The sequence below is a fragment of the Mobula birostris genome, chromosome 5 (assembly GCF_030028105.1).
Source record: "Mobula birostris isolate sMobBir1 chromosome 5, sMobBir1.hap1, whole genome shotgun sequence".
Classification (NCBI taxonomy): domain Eukaryota; kingdom Metazoa; phylum Chordata; class Chondrichthyes; order Myliobatiformes; family Myliobatidae; genus Mobula; species Mobula birostris.
The window spans coordinates 205,920,641-205,936,101 of NC_092374.1; the positions used below are offsets into that span (position 1 = coordinate 205,920,641).

General features: G+C 46.6%; 1 protein-coding gene across 1 annotated transcript in view; it reads left to right on the forward strand.

Moving 5' to 3' along the window:
• LOC140198485 (complement C2-like) overlaps positions 1–15,461 on the forward strand; it is a 183,207-nt gene that overhangs the window by 124,732 nt on the left and 43,014 nt on the right. The window contains exon 14 of the mRNA XM_072259571.1: positions 1,472–1,622. Within this exon, the coding sequence (XP_072115672.1) occupies positions 1,472–1,622 (151 nt within the window). The remainder of the gene's footprint in view (positions 1–1,471; positions 1,623–15,461) is intronic.

The following is a 15,461-nucleotide window of genomic DNA, read 5'->3' on the forward strand; positions in this document are numbered from 1 at the left end:
TGCCATTAATACTATATTCTGCCATCATATTTGACCTACCAAAATGAACCACTTCACACTTATCGGGGTTGAACTCCATCTGCCACTTCTCAGCCCAGTTTTGCATCCTATTGATGTCCCGCTGTAACCTCTGACAGCCCTCCACACTATCCACAACACCCCCAACCTTTGTGTCATCAGCAAATTTACTAACCCATCCCTCCACTTCCTCATCCAGGTCATTTATAAATATCACGAAGAGACGGGGTCCCAGAACAGATCCCTGAGGCACACCACTGGTCACCAACCTCCATGCAGAGTAACCATCTATAACCACTCTTTGCCTTCTGTGAGCAAGCCATTTCTGGATCCACAAAGCATTGCCTCCTTACTTTCTCAATAAGCCTTGCATGGGTACCTTATCAAATGTCTTGCTGAAATCAGTATACAGTACATCTACTGCTCTTCATTCATCAATGTGTTTAGTCACATCCTCAAGAAATTCAATCTCGCTCGTAAGGCATGACCTGCCTTTGACAAAGCCATGCTGACTATTTCTAATCATATTATGCCTCTCCAAATGTTCATAAATCCTGCCTCTCAGGATCTTCTCCATCAACTTACCAACCACTGAAGTAAGACTCACTGGTCTATAATTTCCTGGGCTATCTCTACTCCCTTTCTTGAATAATGGAACAGCATCTGCAACCCTCCAATCCTCCAGAACCTCTCCCATCCCCATTGATGATGCAAAGGTCATCGCCAGAGGCTCAGCAATCTCTTCTCTCGCTTCCCACAGTAGCCTGGGGTACATCTCATCCAGTCCCGGCGACTTATCCAACTTGATGCTTTCCAAAAGCTCCAGCACATCCTCTTTCTTAATGTTTCTATGCTCTAGCTTTTCAGCCCGCTATAAGTCATCTCTTCAATCACCAAGGTCCTTTTCGGTAGTGAATACTAAAGCAAAGTATTCATTAAGTTCCTCTGCTATCTCCTCCGGTTCCATACACACTTTTCCACTGTCACATTTGATAGGTCCTATTCTCTCACGTCTTATCCTCTTGCTCTTCACTTACTTGTAGAATGCCTTGAGGTTTTCTTTAATCCTGCTTGCCAAGGCCCTCTCAAGGTCCCTTCTGGCTTTCCGAATTTCATTCTTCAGATCCTTCCTGCTAATCTTATAATTTTCTAGATCTCTATCATTACCCAGTTTTTTTTGAACCTTTCATTAGTTTTCCTCTTCTTCTTGACTATATTTTCAACAGCCTGTGTACTCCATGGTTCATAAGTTTCCCTGAGAAGATTTGTTCCCAAATTATGCTTCCAAGTTCCTGCCAGGCAGGTGTATGGGATTGAGTGGGATCTGGGATCAGCCATGAGGAAATGGCAGCGTGGACTTGATGGGCTGAATGGCCTAATTCTGCTCTTATGTCTTACGATCTTTCGGCATTTTTTTCTCTAATCTACACATCATCTGTAATTCTCTGTCCAGGTGAAAACCAATTGACCAAAGTGAAAGATCTGCACATTCACCCACAGTTTTTGATCGCAGCCAAAGTAGACATGAACATCTCGCAGTTTTACGATTACGACATTGCCTTGATTGAACTGAAGGAACCTTTAACCTATTTGAAGGATGTCAGGTAACCGGCCCGTCGCTCACACAACATCACAGAGCAGAGACTGGGTCTGCCCACCCCAGTCCCACCCTGCCTATCACCACAGCAACCCACACAAAATGCTGGAGGAACTCAGCAGGTCAGGCAGTATCTATGGATGTTAATAAACAGTCGATGTTTTGGGCCAAAATCCTTATTCCAGACTGAAGAAGAAGGGGGAAGATGCCAGGATAAGAAGGTGGGTTGTGGGGGGAGGGGAGGAGGTGGTATGTGAAGCTGGGAGGTGATAGGCGGAAAAAGATAGAGGGTGGTGAAGAAGGAATCTGATAGGAGAGCAGAGTGGACCATGGGAGAAAGAGAAGGCGGATGGGTACTGGCGGGAGATGATATGCAGGTGGGAGAAGAGGCATGAGAAGGAATTTGAAGGTGAGAGGGGGAAAACTTTCTGTAAGTTGGAGAGATTTGTGCTCGTGCCATCAGGTTGAAGCCTACCCAGACGGAATATGAAGTGCTGATCGAGAGTGGCCCCATAGTGGGAAAATAGGAACAACATGTTGGAACCAGAAAGGGTTGGGGGGTAAGAATTAAAATGTTTGGTCACTAGGAGATCCCACTTTTTGAGGGTGGGGTGGATAGGTTGGGTCTGACCAATCCAGAGGAGGCCCTATCGGGAGCACCACATGCAGTGGACGGTCATCTGGTTGGAGATGGCTCAGGGTCGGGGTCTGCAGGAGCTTGGGCTTAGCCGGTAAATTACAAATGACCCTCCTGGTGAAGGGTTTCGGCCTGAGATGTTGACCAATGACTCCCCTCCATAGATGCTATCTGACCTGTTCGGTCCGCACAACATTTTGCACACGTTTCTCGGATTGACAAACGCCAGTAACCACAGGGCGCCCGAATGACCCCTCAAGCAGCGGTTACAAAACACCTTCCATGTGGCAGTATCACCGGCCGTCTCTGTCCCCTCCCCACTTCCTGTCCCTGTGAAGGCAAGGTTGAACCCTAGAGCGCGGCGGTTAGTGTCACGCGATTTCAGCTCAGAGCGTCAGAGTTCGGACACCGCCTGTAAGGAGTTTGTGTGTTTTTCCCGTGTGCGCGTGGGTTTCCTCCATTGGCACCAGCTTCCTCTGACAGTCCATAGGCATACTGGTTAGCAGATTAACTGCTGGTTGCAAATTGTCCTGTGATTAGGCTTGGGACAAATTGGTTGATTGTTGGGTGGTGTGGCTTGTTAGGCTGGGAGGGTAGGGCTGGCCGGGGTGTCGGGGGAGGGGCTGGCCGGGGTGACAGGGGAGGGGTCGGCCGGGGTGTCGGGGGAGGGGCCGGCCGGGGTGACAGAGTAGGGTCGGCGGGGGTGTTGGGGTGGGGTCGGCCGGGGTGTCGGGGGAGGGGTCGGCCGGGGTGTCGGGGGATGGGTTGGCCGGGGTGTCAGGGTGGGGTCGGCCGGGGTGTCGGGGTAGTGCTGGCCGGGGTGTCGGGGTAGGGTTGGCGGGGGTGTCGGGGTGGGGTCGGCTGGGGTGTCAGGGGAGGGGCCAGCCGGGATATCTGAGGAGCACACCGATGTGTCAGAGGAGCCGACCTGGCTGCAACTGTGTCACTGACAGCTATGGTACTTGGAAGCATCACCGCTGCTGTGTGAAGGTGGCGTGCAAGATTACTGAGGGAGACTGTCTGGGTGGTTTCACTTGTGATCACAAGACTCTGTTGGACTGTGATAATGGAAGTTGCTGTAGGCCTGTTACTCTTGCCTGGCGGCATAGCAGATGACATGGGAGCTGTGTAGCCCCAGCTGAAGCTGGGGCTAGGCCTCAAGCCGTGGGCTTGCCTGCTGCTGCAGACCAGCTGAGGAGACACCGGAGGGGGTGCAGCATAGCATGTGCACTCGGCTGGGTCTGGTCTCTCCCGCTGGTGCTGCCCTCTGATGTTCGACCCTGGGAATGACAGGCTGGATTGTGTGCATCTGCTCTGGGTTAATATTCTGAGTCTCCGTCCAATCCACGCCTCTCATGACTTTATAAACTTCTGCTCTGTCTCCCCTCAGCCTCCAACGCTGCAGAGAGATTAACAAACAGTGCACCCTGATGCTGCCTGGATGAGTGAATGTGCTTCCTGACGTTAGCTTGAGTGAGCTGGGACTTGTCCCTTTGGAGTGAAGGAGGATGCGAGCTGAATTGATAGAGGTGTACAAGATGATAAGCGGAATCAGTCAATTCCCAGGGTGGAAATTGCTAATATTAAGGAGGATAATTTTAATGTGATTGGAGGGTAATGTCGGGGAGAGATATTTTACACAGAGAGTGGTGGGTGTGTGGAACTCACTGCTGGAGTGGTGGTCGAAGCAGATACATTACTGCCACTTAAGAAACTCTAATGGCCACATTTAATTATGTCTATTTAAATAAAGGGCACTTAGCACGCACTTAATGAGAATTAAATGGGCTTTTAAAAGAGCATTTGAGAAGCATTTAAGAAACTCTCAAACTGGCTGATGAATGATAGAAAAATGTATGTTGGACAGAAGGGTTAAATTGATCTTAGAGATGGTCAAAACTTTGTGGGCCACATGGTCCGCACTGTGCTGTAATGTTTTGTGATTGATGAGAGTTTGTCCAAATTCCCTTTTACAGCAGACACCCTTACATCCAGGTAGTGTCCTGCTAAGTGATGTCTGGACCCTCTCCTCAGCTTCCATATCCTTCCACTAATGCAAAAAGTATTCCATGTGCAGTCCCACCAAAGTTCTGAGTAACTAGAGACAGGAGATAGAAAGTCCATGTTATGATAGTCATGGAGGATTTCAATATGCTGGTAAATTGGGAAAATCAGGTGGGTGCTGGATCCCCAGAGGGAGAGAATTTGCAGAATGCCTACAAAATGGCTTTTTAAAGCAGCTTGTGGTGGAGCCCAGTAAGGGCTCAGCTATTCTGAACTGGATGTTGTGCAATGAATCGGAATTGATTAGAGATTAAGGTAAAGGAACCCTTAGGAGAGTTGATCATAATATGATAGAATTCTCAGTATCACAATGGAGAAAATGGAATGAGAGAGGCATGAGAGAGGAGCTGGATAAAGTTCATTTGAAGGGAACACTAGCAGGGATGATGGCAGAGCAGCAATGCTGGAGTTTCTGGGAGTGATTTAGATTTAGCAGGATAGATATATACCACAGAAGAAGAAGTATTCTAAAGGCAGGATGACACAACCGTGGCTGACAAGGAAAGTCAACATAAAAGCAAAAGAGAGGGCATATCATGAGAGATGTGGATTCAGTGGAGACTGGGAAGTTAGAGGATGGGAAGCTTTTAAAAGCCAACAGAAGGCACCTAAAAGCCACAAGGAGGGAAAAGGTGAAATGTGAAGATGAGCTAGCCAATAGTATAAAGAGGAGAACAAAAGTTTTTTTTTAACTATATAAAGAGTAAAAGAGAGACACGAGTAGATATTGAATCACTGGAAATGATGCTGGAGAGGTAGTAATGGAGGATAAGAAGTGGCAGATGAACTGAATATAGAAAACCTACAGTACAATACAGGCCCATCAGCCCACAAAGTTGTGCCGAACATGTCCCTACCTTAGAAATTACTAGGGTTACCCATAGCCCTCTATTTTTCTAAGCTCCATGTATCCATCCAGGAGCCTCTTAAAGGACCCTATTGTTTCCGCTTCCACCACCGTTGCCGGCAACCCATTCCACGCACTCACCACTCTCTGCATAAAAAACCTACCCCTGACATCTCCTCTGTACCTACTCCCAAGCACCTTAAACCTATGCCCTCTTGTGGCAGTCATTTCAGCCCTGGGAAAAAGCCTCTGACTATCCACACGATCAGTGCCTCTCATCATCTTATTTTTTTTGGCATCCGTTAGTCTTGTGAAGCATGGATCTGCACCTGGAAGATCTTCACTCTCCAGGGCGCAGGCCTGGGCAAGGTCGTATGGAAGACCAGCAGTTGCCCATGCTGCAAGTCTCCCCTCTCCACGACACTGATGTTGTCCAAGGGAAGGGCATTAGGACCCATACAGCTTGGCACCAGTGTCGTTGCAGAGCAATGTGTGATTAAGTGCCTTGCTCAAGGACAGAACACGTTCCCTCGGCTGGGGCTCGAACTCATGACCTTCAGGTCGCTAGTCCAATGCCTTAACCACTTGGCCACATCATCTTATACACCTCTATTAGATCACCTCTCATCCTCCATTGCTCCAAGGAGAAAAGGCTGAGCTCTCTCAACCTGTTTTCATAAGGTATGCTCCCCAATCCAGGCAACATCCTTGTAAATCTCCTCTGCACCCTTTCTATGGTTTCCACATCCTTCCTGTAGTGAGGTGACCAGAACTGAGTACAGTGTTCACTGTTGAAGACACTAGTCCAGCAGTCCCCAACCACCGGGCCGCAAAGCATATGCTACCAGGCCGCGAGGAAACGATACAAGTCAGCTGCACCTTTCCTCATTCCCTGTCACGTACTGTTGAACTTCAACATAGGGTTGCCAACTGTCCCGTATTTTCCAGGACATCCGATATATTGGGCTAAATTGGTTTGTCCCATACGGGACCACCCTTCTCTCATATTTCCCCCTCTAAGGTAGAGCGTTCCTATGGAACCTTTTGTAAGCGGAAATGGCATAAAGCAAAGAAGCAATTACCATTTATATATATGGGAAAAATTTTTGAGCATTCCCAGACCCAAAAAATAACCTACCAAATCATACCAAATAACACATAAAACCTAAAATAACTCCAACATACAGTAAAAGCATTAATGATATGATAAATACACAGCCTATGTAAAGTAGAAATAATGTATGTACAGTGTAGTCGGGAAGATGAAGGCAAAACCAATTTGTGGAAGAAAAACCGGCACGTACACGCACGCGCACACAGGTGCCCGCGCAAGGCTTCATGGTCATGGTAGTCTTTTTCGGGGTAAACACAAGTGTCCCGTCAACATGCACAAAAAGTGCTGGTGAACGCAACAGGCAGCAGCTATAGGAAAAGGTACAGTCGACGTTTCGGGCCGGGACACTTCGTTGGGATTGGACTGCTACTTTTGTCCCTTATTTGGGAGTGAGAAAGTTGGGAACCCTAACTGTAAAAGACATGTTGAGGTGAGTTTAACCCTACTTGAACACCGACCGGTTGGCCGGTCCGCAAGAATATTGTCAATATTAAACCGGTCTGCGCTGCAAAAAAGGTTGGGGACCCCTGCACTAGTCATATGCCAGAAGTTCGAGAGTGTCAGGGGGCAGAAGTGAGTGCAATTGTCATTACTAGGGAGAAGGTGCTGGGGAGACTGAAAGATTTGAAGGTAGATAAACCACCTGGACCTGATAGACTACACCCATAGGTTTCTAAAAGAGGTAGCTGAAGAAATTGTGGAGATATTATTGTGATCTTTCAAGAATCAATAGTTTCTGGCATGGTTCTGGAAGACTGAAAAATTTCATATGTCATAACACTCTTCAAGAAGGGAGGGAGGCATCAGGAAAGAAATTATAGTCTGACCTCAGTGGTTAGGAAGATGTTGGAGTAAATTGTTAAGGATGTGGTTTTGGGGAACTTGGAGGCTCATGATAAAATAGTTCAATGTCAGTATGGTTTCCTTAAGGAAGAATCTTCATGCTTGACCAATCTATGGGAATGCTTTGAGGGGGTGATATGCAGGACATATAGAGAGGTAGTTACACTCAAGGTGTAGGACATAGAAACATAGAAAATAGGTGCAGGAGTAGGCCATTCGGCCCTTCGAGCCTGCACTGCCATTCAGTATGATCATGGCTGATCATCCAACTCAGATCCCTGTACCTGCCTTCTCTCCATACCCCTTGATCCCTTTAGCCACAAGGGCCATATCTAACTCCCTCTTAAATATAGCCAATGAACTGGCCTGAACTGTTTCCTGTGGCAGAGAATTCCACAGATTCACCACTCTCTGTGTGAAGAAGTTTTTCCTCATTTCGGTCCTAAAAGGCTTCCCTTTTATCCTCAAACTGTGACCCCCTCATTCTGGACTTCCCCAACATCGGGGAAAGGAACACAGGAAAGAGGGAAGAGAACCACAGCTGCCTGTAGTTAAACAGCCAGTACAGAGCACTCCTGTGGCTGAACCCCTCAACAACAGATATTCTACTTGGGATACTGTTGGGGGAGGATGACCTAGCAGATGAAAGCCACAGTAGTTAGGTCTCTGGTGCTGACTCTGGCTCGGTGGCTCAGAAGGGAAAGGGGGAGATCATGCAAGTTACTTGTTGGTTAAGAGGACAGAGAGGAGTTTTTATGGATGAGACTGAGATTCCGGATGCTATGTTGTCTCCTGGATGCCAAGGTCTGGGACATCTCTCAAAAAGTCCTCAGCATTCTTAAGTGGGAGGGTTAACAGCCAGGGTGCATTGTCCTCACAGAGTTCAGGGAGTTAGGTGCTCAGTTAAACATCACATCCTCTGAGTTTGTGATCTCACAATTGCTACCAGTGCCAGATGCTAGTGAGACCACAATGGGAAGATGGTACATTTTAACACAGGACTAAAGAGTTGGTGTAGGAGGAAGGGCATAAAATATTGAGACCATAAGACATAGGAGCAGAATTAAGCCATTGGTCTGCCATTCAATCATGTCTGATCCTTTTTGCTCCTCCTCAGACCCAATCCCTGGCCTTCTCCCCGTAACCTTTGATGTCGTGCCCAATCAAGAACCTATCTATCTCTGCCCTAACTGCACCCAAACCTGGCATCCGCAGCTGCCTATGGTAACGAATTCAACAAATTCACCATCCTCTGATTGATAAGTTCGTGGCCTAAGCTCTAAGGTAGAAAGAGTCAATTTTAGAAAGCCTAGCATAGTCAACATAGCATTTTACAACATAGTCCCCTCCTACACTTACACACTTAGTCCAGCGGTCGTGGAGCATACAAATCCCTTCTTTGTAGAATTCGGTGACTTGAACCTCCAGAAGTTGTCACCAGCAGGGGTGGTTGATATGTTCGTGGCCTAAGGTAGAAGGAGATGAGTTATACAGCTCTCGTTACATGCACATGCAGTTCAACTCTTTGAGTGATTATGCAGAAAGTTAGAAGTTAATAACTCATCAGTTAATAACTCAGCAGGGGTGATTGATAAGTTTGTGGCCTAAGGTAGAAGGAGGTGAGTTATAGGAGGGGACTATGTTGAAAAATGCTATGTTGACTATGCTAGGCTTTCTAAAATTGACTCTTTCTATCTTAGGCCATGAACTTATCAATCACCCATCTGTGGACACTTTCTGGAGGTCCAAGATCCGTATGCTCTACGACCGCTGGACTAAATGTGTAAATGTAGGAATGTGCTAGGTTTTCTAAAATTGACTCCTTCTACTTTAGACCACGAATTTATCAATCACCCCTCGTAACACTTCGAGTACCGTATTTGCTATCCTTTTTGATTCTGCATCCCTAATGCACTGCTACTCACCCTGTCCTATCATCTGCCTGCCCTTCCTGACATTCTGACTGCAAGCTATCTTTGCTTTTTTACCATCCGTCCTACCCTGAATCCCTTCATCCTGGTTCCTGCACCCCCCGCCAATTTAGTTTAACCCCTCCCCTACAGCTCTAACAAACCTGCCCGCAAGAATATTGGTTCCCCCCCACCCCCCGGGCTCAGGTGCAACCCATTTCTTTTGAACTGGTCGTACCTCCCCCAGAAGAGATCCCAATGATCCAAGAACCTGAAGCCCTGCCCCCTGCCCCAGCTTCTCAGCCACACATTTATCTGCCAAATCATCCTGTTTCTATCCTCACAGGCAGCAATCCAGAAATTACTACCCTGGAAATCCTGCTTCTCAGCTTTCTACCTAGCTCTCTAATCTCCCTCTTCAGGACCTCTTTGCTTTTCCTTCCTATCACATTGGTACCAATCTGTACCAAGACATCTGGCTGGTCTCTCTCACTCTCCAAAACTCTATGGACGCGATTCAAGACGTCCCTGTTCCTGGCATCTGGGAGGCAACGTACCGTCCGGGTGTCCTGTTCATACCCACAGAATCTCCTGTCTGTTTCTCTGACTACTGAGTCCCCTGTCATTACCACTCCCCTCTTTCCCTTCTGCGCCACGGACCCATGCTCAGTGTCAGTAGCCCGGTCTCCTTGGCATTTCCCTGGGAGGTTATCCCCCACAGCAGTACCCAAAGCGGTACACTTATTATTGAGAGGAATGGCCACAGGGGTGCTCTGTGCTAACTGCCTGTTCACCATCCCATTCCTTCTCCTGACAGTCACCCAGCTGCCCATCTCCTGAGACTCAGGGGTGACTACTTCCCTGTAACTCCGATCGATGATCTCCTCACTCTCCCAAAGGTCATCCAGCTGCTGCTCCAGATCCCTAACAACGTCTTCAAGGAGTTGTAGCTGGATGCCCTTCACGCAGATGTGGTTCCCTGGAGACTCTGGGTCTCCCAGGACTCCAGCATCTGGCATGAAGAACACACAATGGACATTTAAACTGCACTCAGTATCCCTGACACAGTAAGAAAAAGGGAAACTTAACAGAAACTTACCCAGACAACTTATCAGAGCCAACATCTCTTCCGAACTGAAGCCTCCCTTGAACCTAAGCCTGACACTCCCACTCTCAGCATAGGCCCACTCGCAACAATGGCCGCTCCGCTTGACCCCTCTGTATTTTTATTTACTCCTCCCTGCGTTGCTCTAGCCTCTGACTGGCCCACCGGAATGATACCGAACGACCATGAAACTCTCCTTTTAAACGACCACTGCTGACCTGTGAGGAACCTCCTCAATGTGTGCTGATTGGGCCGCCAGAATGGAATTGGATTTGGATCATTGGTCTCTCTTCCATGGAATGTGAGACCAGTACAGAAGAGAAAGTTTGTACCTAAAGGGAGGGGGATAATAATATACTAACAGGAAGATTTGCTAGTACTGCACGGTGTGGTGGGCTGGTGGGTGGTGTTAAACTAGAGTTGACGGTGATGGGGAGCAGAGTGCCAGAACAGATCGTTGAGTGGTTGTGGAGATGAATGTTACGATCTCATGTCAAATTCAGAAATCAAAAGTTTCAGTACGATGGGACAAATGACTGAGTTAGGTATATTTCAATGCAAGAAGCACAGTAGGAAAGGCTAATGAGCTCAGGGCATCGATCTACACATGAAATTATAAAATGGTCGTCATGAGTGAGACTTGTTTACAGGAGGGCAAGACTGGCAGTTGATTACTTCGGGGTTCTCTTGTTTTAGATGTGATAGAGCGGGGTGAGAGTTTATAAAGGGGGAGGGTTTGATTTGCTAGTCAAGGAAAATGTCACGGCATTGCTTAGTGAGGACAAACTGGAGAACCCCTCTAGTGAGGAATTATGGGTGTGGCTGAGGAATAAGACAGGATGACCATGTTAACGGGTTTATATTGGAGACCACCCAAGAGTACATGGGACTTAGAGGAACAACTTTGGAGATGATTGCAGACTGTTGAAAGGAACATAAGGTTGTATTAGCAGTTGATTTCAACTTCCCGCATATTGGCTGGGACTCCCATACTGTAAAAGGACTAGATGGGATAGAGTTTGTTAAATGTGTTCAGTAAAGTTTCTTTAATCAGTGTATGGAAGTTGTAATGAGAGAACATACAGTACTTGATCTACTATTAAGGAATGAAACAGGGCATGTGACAGAAGTTTGTGTAGGGGAACACTTTACATCCAGTGACCACAATGACATTAGTTTCAAAGAAAATATGCAAAAAGATAAGTCTGGTCTGCAGGTGGAGATTCGAAATTGGACAAAATTTTGATGGCATCAGAAAAGATCTGGTAAATGTTGATTGGGGCAGGCTGTTTTCTGGCAAAGGTGTACTTGGTAAGTGGAAGGCCTTCAAAAGTGACATTTTGAGAGCTTGTATGAGCCTGTCAGAATAAAAGGCAAGGATATCCAATTTTGGGAAACTTGGTTTCGAGTGATGGAGGCCTGGTTAAGAAAATAAGGAGGTGCATAGCAGATATGGATTGATAGGAACAAGGAGTATTAGAAATGCAAGAGAACACTTTAGAACATAGAAGAGTACAGCACAGGGAGAGGCCATTCAGCCCACAGTGTTGTACCAACTAAAAAGCAAATCAAAGACACCGAGACATGAGTCCCTCCGACCAGGACCATTTCCATATCCCTCCAACCAGGACCATTTCCATATCCCTCCGACCAGGACCATTTCCATATCCCTCCATCTTCCTCACATCCATGTGTCTATCCAAACATCTCTTAAAGGCCTCTCATGTATTTGCCTCTACCGCCATACCAGGCAGTGCATTCCAGGCACCCACGACTCTGTGTAAAAAAAACTTACCCTTCACATCCCCCTTGCAAATCCCTATCAGATCTCCTCTTAGTTTTCAACAGTCCAGAGAAAACAACTCATTTATTTAGCACCTCGTGATAGTACATGTCCTCTGAACCATGAAGCATCCTGGTGACCCTCTTCTGTACCCTCCCCACAGCCTCAACGTCCTTCCCACAGTGGGGTGGCTAGAACTATACACAATTCTCCAGATGTGGCCTAACCGGAGTGGCAGCTTTCAAGGATCTATGAACTTGGGATCAAGAGAGATCTTGACAATGCCCTTAACAATGTACTGTCTCCTTGCATTTGCCACACCAAGGTACAACACCTCACATTTATCTGGGTTAAACTCTATGCCGGCTGGTGGCATAGTGGCATCAGCGCTGGACTTCGGGGTGAGTGGTTCAAATCCGGCCGGCTCCCCTGCATGCTCTCCATCCGTGCTGGTTTAGTAGCTGGTGATCTCTTTAAAAGAAACTCACCCAGCAGAAGGCAATGGCAAACCACTGCTGTAACTTGCCTCGTACATGATTTCCCAATATGTCAGCGGCATGGAGGGAAATCGTCCGCCAACTGGAAAATTCCAGATGCGACCTACTGACGACGACGAAACTCCACCTGTCATTTCTCAGCCCATATCTGCAACTGATCTATATTGTGCTGTATTCTTTGCCAGTCTTCTATACTGTCCACAACTCCACCAGTCTTGGTATCATCAGCAAATGTACTAGCACAACCACCTACATTTTCATCCAGGTCTTTTATATACATCACAAACAGCAGAGGTTCCAGTACAGATCCCTGTGGAACTCCACTAATTACAGATCTCCAGCTTGAAGATGTCCCTGCAATTACTACCCTCTGTTTCCTATGTGGAAGCCAGTTCTGAATCCCAGCAGCCAATTCTCTGTGTATCCCATGCATCTTAATCTTCTGGTTTAGCCTCCAGTGAGGGATTTTGTCAAACACCTTACTAAAATCCATGTAGACAACATCCACTGCCCTATCTTCATCAATCTCTCTCATCACCTCGTCAAAAGATTTAATCAAGTTGGTCAGGTGTGTCCTACCACACAAAGCCATGCTGGCTCTCCCTAATTAGGCCATGAGTTTCAAAATGCTCATATATCCTACCCCGAAGAATTTTCTGCAGCACTTTCCTGACAACTGACATGAGACTCACTGGTCTATAGTTCCCAGGGTTTTCTGTGGTTCCCTTCTAAAACAGAGGTACAAAATTAACCATTCAAGAGTCCAGCAAGCTCATCTCTTACCTTCTTGAAAAACCTGGTGTAAATCCCATCAAGCTCTAAGTTCTTATCTACCTTAATACACTTTAATCCTCCGCCTTGACTTCAAAACAATTTAATGTATTTGTACACTCAGCACTGATCTCTGGTCTCCATTTCCTTTTCCTTGGTAAATACTGAAGCAAAGTACTCTTTATGTACCTCACTCACATACTCTGCATCCAAGAATCCTTTATCCTTTATACTTGAGTTGTCCCACCCTCTCCCGACTTATCCTCTTGCTCTTGATGCATGTGTAGAATGCTTAGGGATTCACCTTCATCCTACTTGCCAAGGACATTTCATAGCCTCTCCTGGCTTTCCTAATTCCCTTCTTCAGTTCTTTTCTAACTTCTTTATACTCCTCATGTGCTTTGTTTAATCCTGACTTCTGAAGCATTACATACCTTTCCTTTTTCTTCATGACTAAATTCATCACCTCCCTGGACATCCTGGTTCTCTTATCGGGATATTGGTTCCTCTCCAATTCAGGTACAACCCATTCCTCTTGTACAGGCCACTCTTCCCCCAGAAAACGTTCCAATGATCCAAGAACTTGAAACCTTCTCCCCTGCACTATCTCCGCAGCCACTAGCCCATGGCACAGGGAGTAATCCGAAGGTGACAACCTTGCAGGCCCTTCTCTTCTGCCTGTTTCATAACTCTATATACTCACTGCACAGGGCCTTTTCCCTTTCTCTGCCTATGTCATTGGTACCACGACTTATGGCTGGTCCCCTCCCCCTTGAGATGATCCTGCAGTTTCTCCGATGCATCCTGGACCCCGGCACCCGGCACCCTGGAGCAACGCACCATCCTTCTTTTGCCCTTGCAGCCGCTGAATCTCCTGTCTGCCCCCTAACTATCAAGTCCCATATGCCTGACTTCATCCTTTTTTCTCTGTCGAGGCTCAGAGCTGGCAACAGTGCCAGCAGCCTGGCTGCCATTGCTACCATGATCTGATAGGCCATCCCCGGCCCTCAGCAGTATACTTGTTGCTGAGGGAATGGCCACAGGCGAACCCAGCACTGACTTCTTAATCCCCTTGCCTCTCCTGGTGGTCACCCATCTACTGTCCAAAGCCTGTACTCTGGGTGTGACCATCTCTTCAGAATTAGATAGATAGATAGATATACTTTATTAATCCCGAGGGAAATTTGGTTTCGTTACAGCCGCACTAAGCAAGAATAGAGCGTAAATATAGCAATACAAAAAACCCCAACAATCAGACACCAAAATGCAAACTATGCCAGATGGAAAATAAGTCCAGGACCAGTCTATTGGCTCAGGGTGCCTGACTCTCCACGGGAGGAGCTGCACGTTCAATGGCCACAGGCAGGAACGACCTCCCGTGACGTCAAGTGTGTCGCGTTGGAATGTGGCCGAAGTCCAAAAGTGAAAAGTTCAATATCCAGTCTGCAAACACATTCCTCGATCGTAATATACCCCGGATTGCACCATCCGTTGTTAGCCAGAACAGTAAGCACCGAACTCCTTTACGCTCACCGCGCTCAGTGCACTTCCGGTCAGCCGGAACGGTATTACCCACTGAACTCCTCTTCTCCAAAAGTCTCTGTTGTCTCGACCCGGTCCTCTTTCCTCATGTATTCCTTATTCAATACCTTCAGGCATTGTGCATCCAACTCCAGCTCCAATTCCTTGATCTGGTCAGTCAGCCAGTCAGCTTGGGTGCATTTCCTGCAGGCGTAGTCATCAGGAAAACTGTCCGGTATCCCAAATTCCCACATCTGACAGGAGGAGCATCCCATCCTGAGTACTCTATATCAAAAAACAAAAAGGCTTGTCTTTTTAAAAAAATCTTTTTATTAATTATTATTGAAAACTGACAACAAAAATACATTAAAATAATCAATATGTATAATAAGAGTCAAACTATTAACCAAGCTAAACAGTATATCAATAATGATTAAAAAAAAACAAAATGTTAAAGCTATTTTTTTTGAAAAAAGAAAGGAGAAAAAGAACCTTAGTAACTAAAACAAAAAACCCCCAGCTAACAAACAAAAAAAAACAGAGGGAAAAAAACCCATCTGGAGCACAAACCCGGAGCTATACATCATACAAGCTCCTATAAAAAAAAAGACATCAATCCACCTACCAAATCCATTTACCCAAGAATCAGAAGGGAACCATCTTAATTAACTCAAATCAAATGATAGAAGCAGGCAAAAGAACCCCACCTTTTCTCAAAGTCAAATCGAGGATCAAAAGTTCGACTTCTGATTTT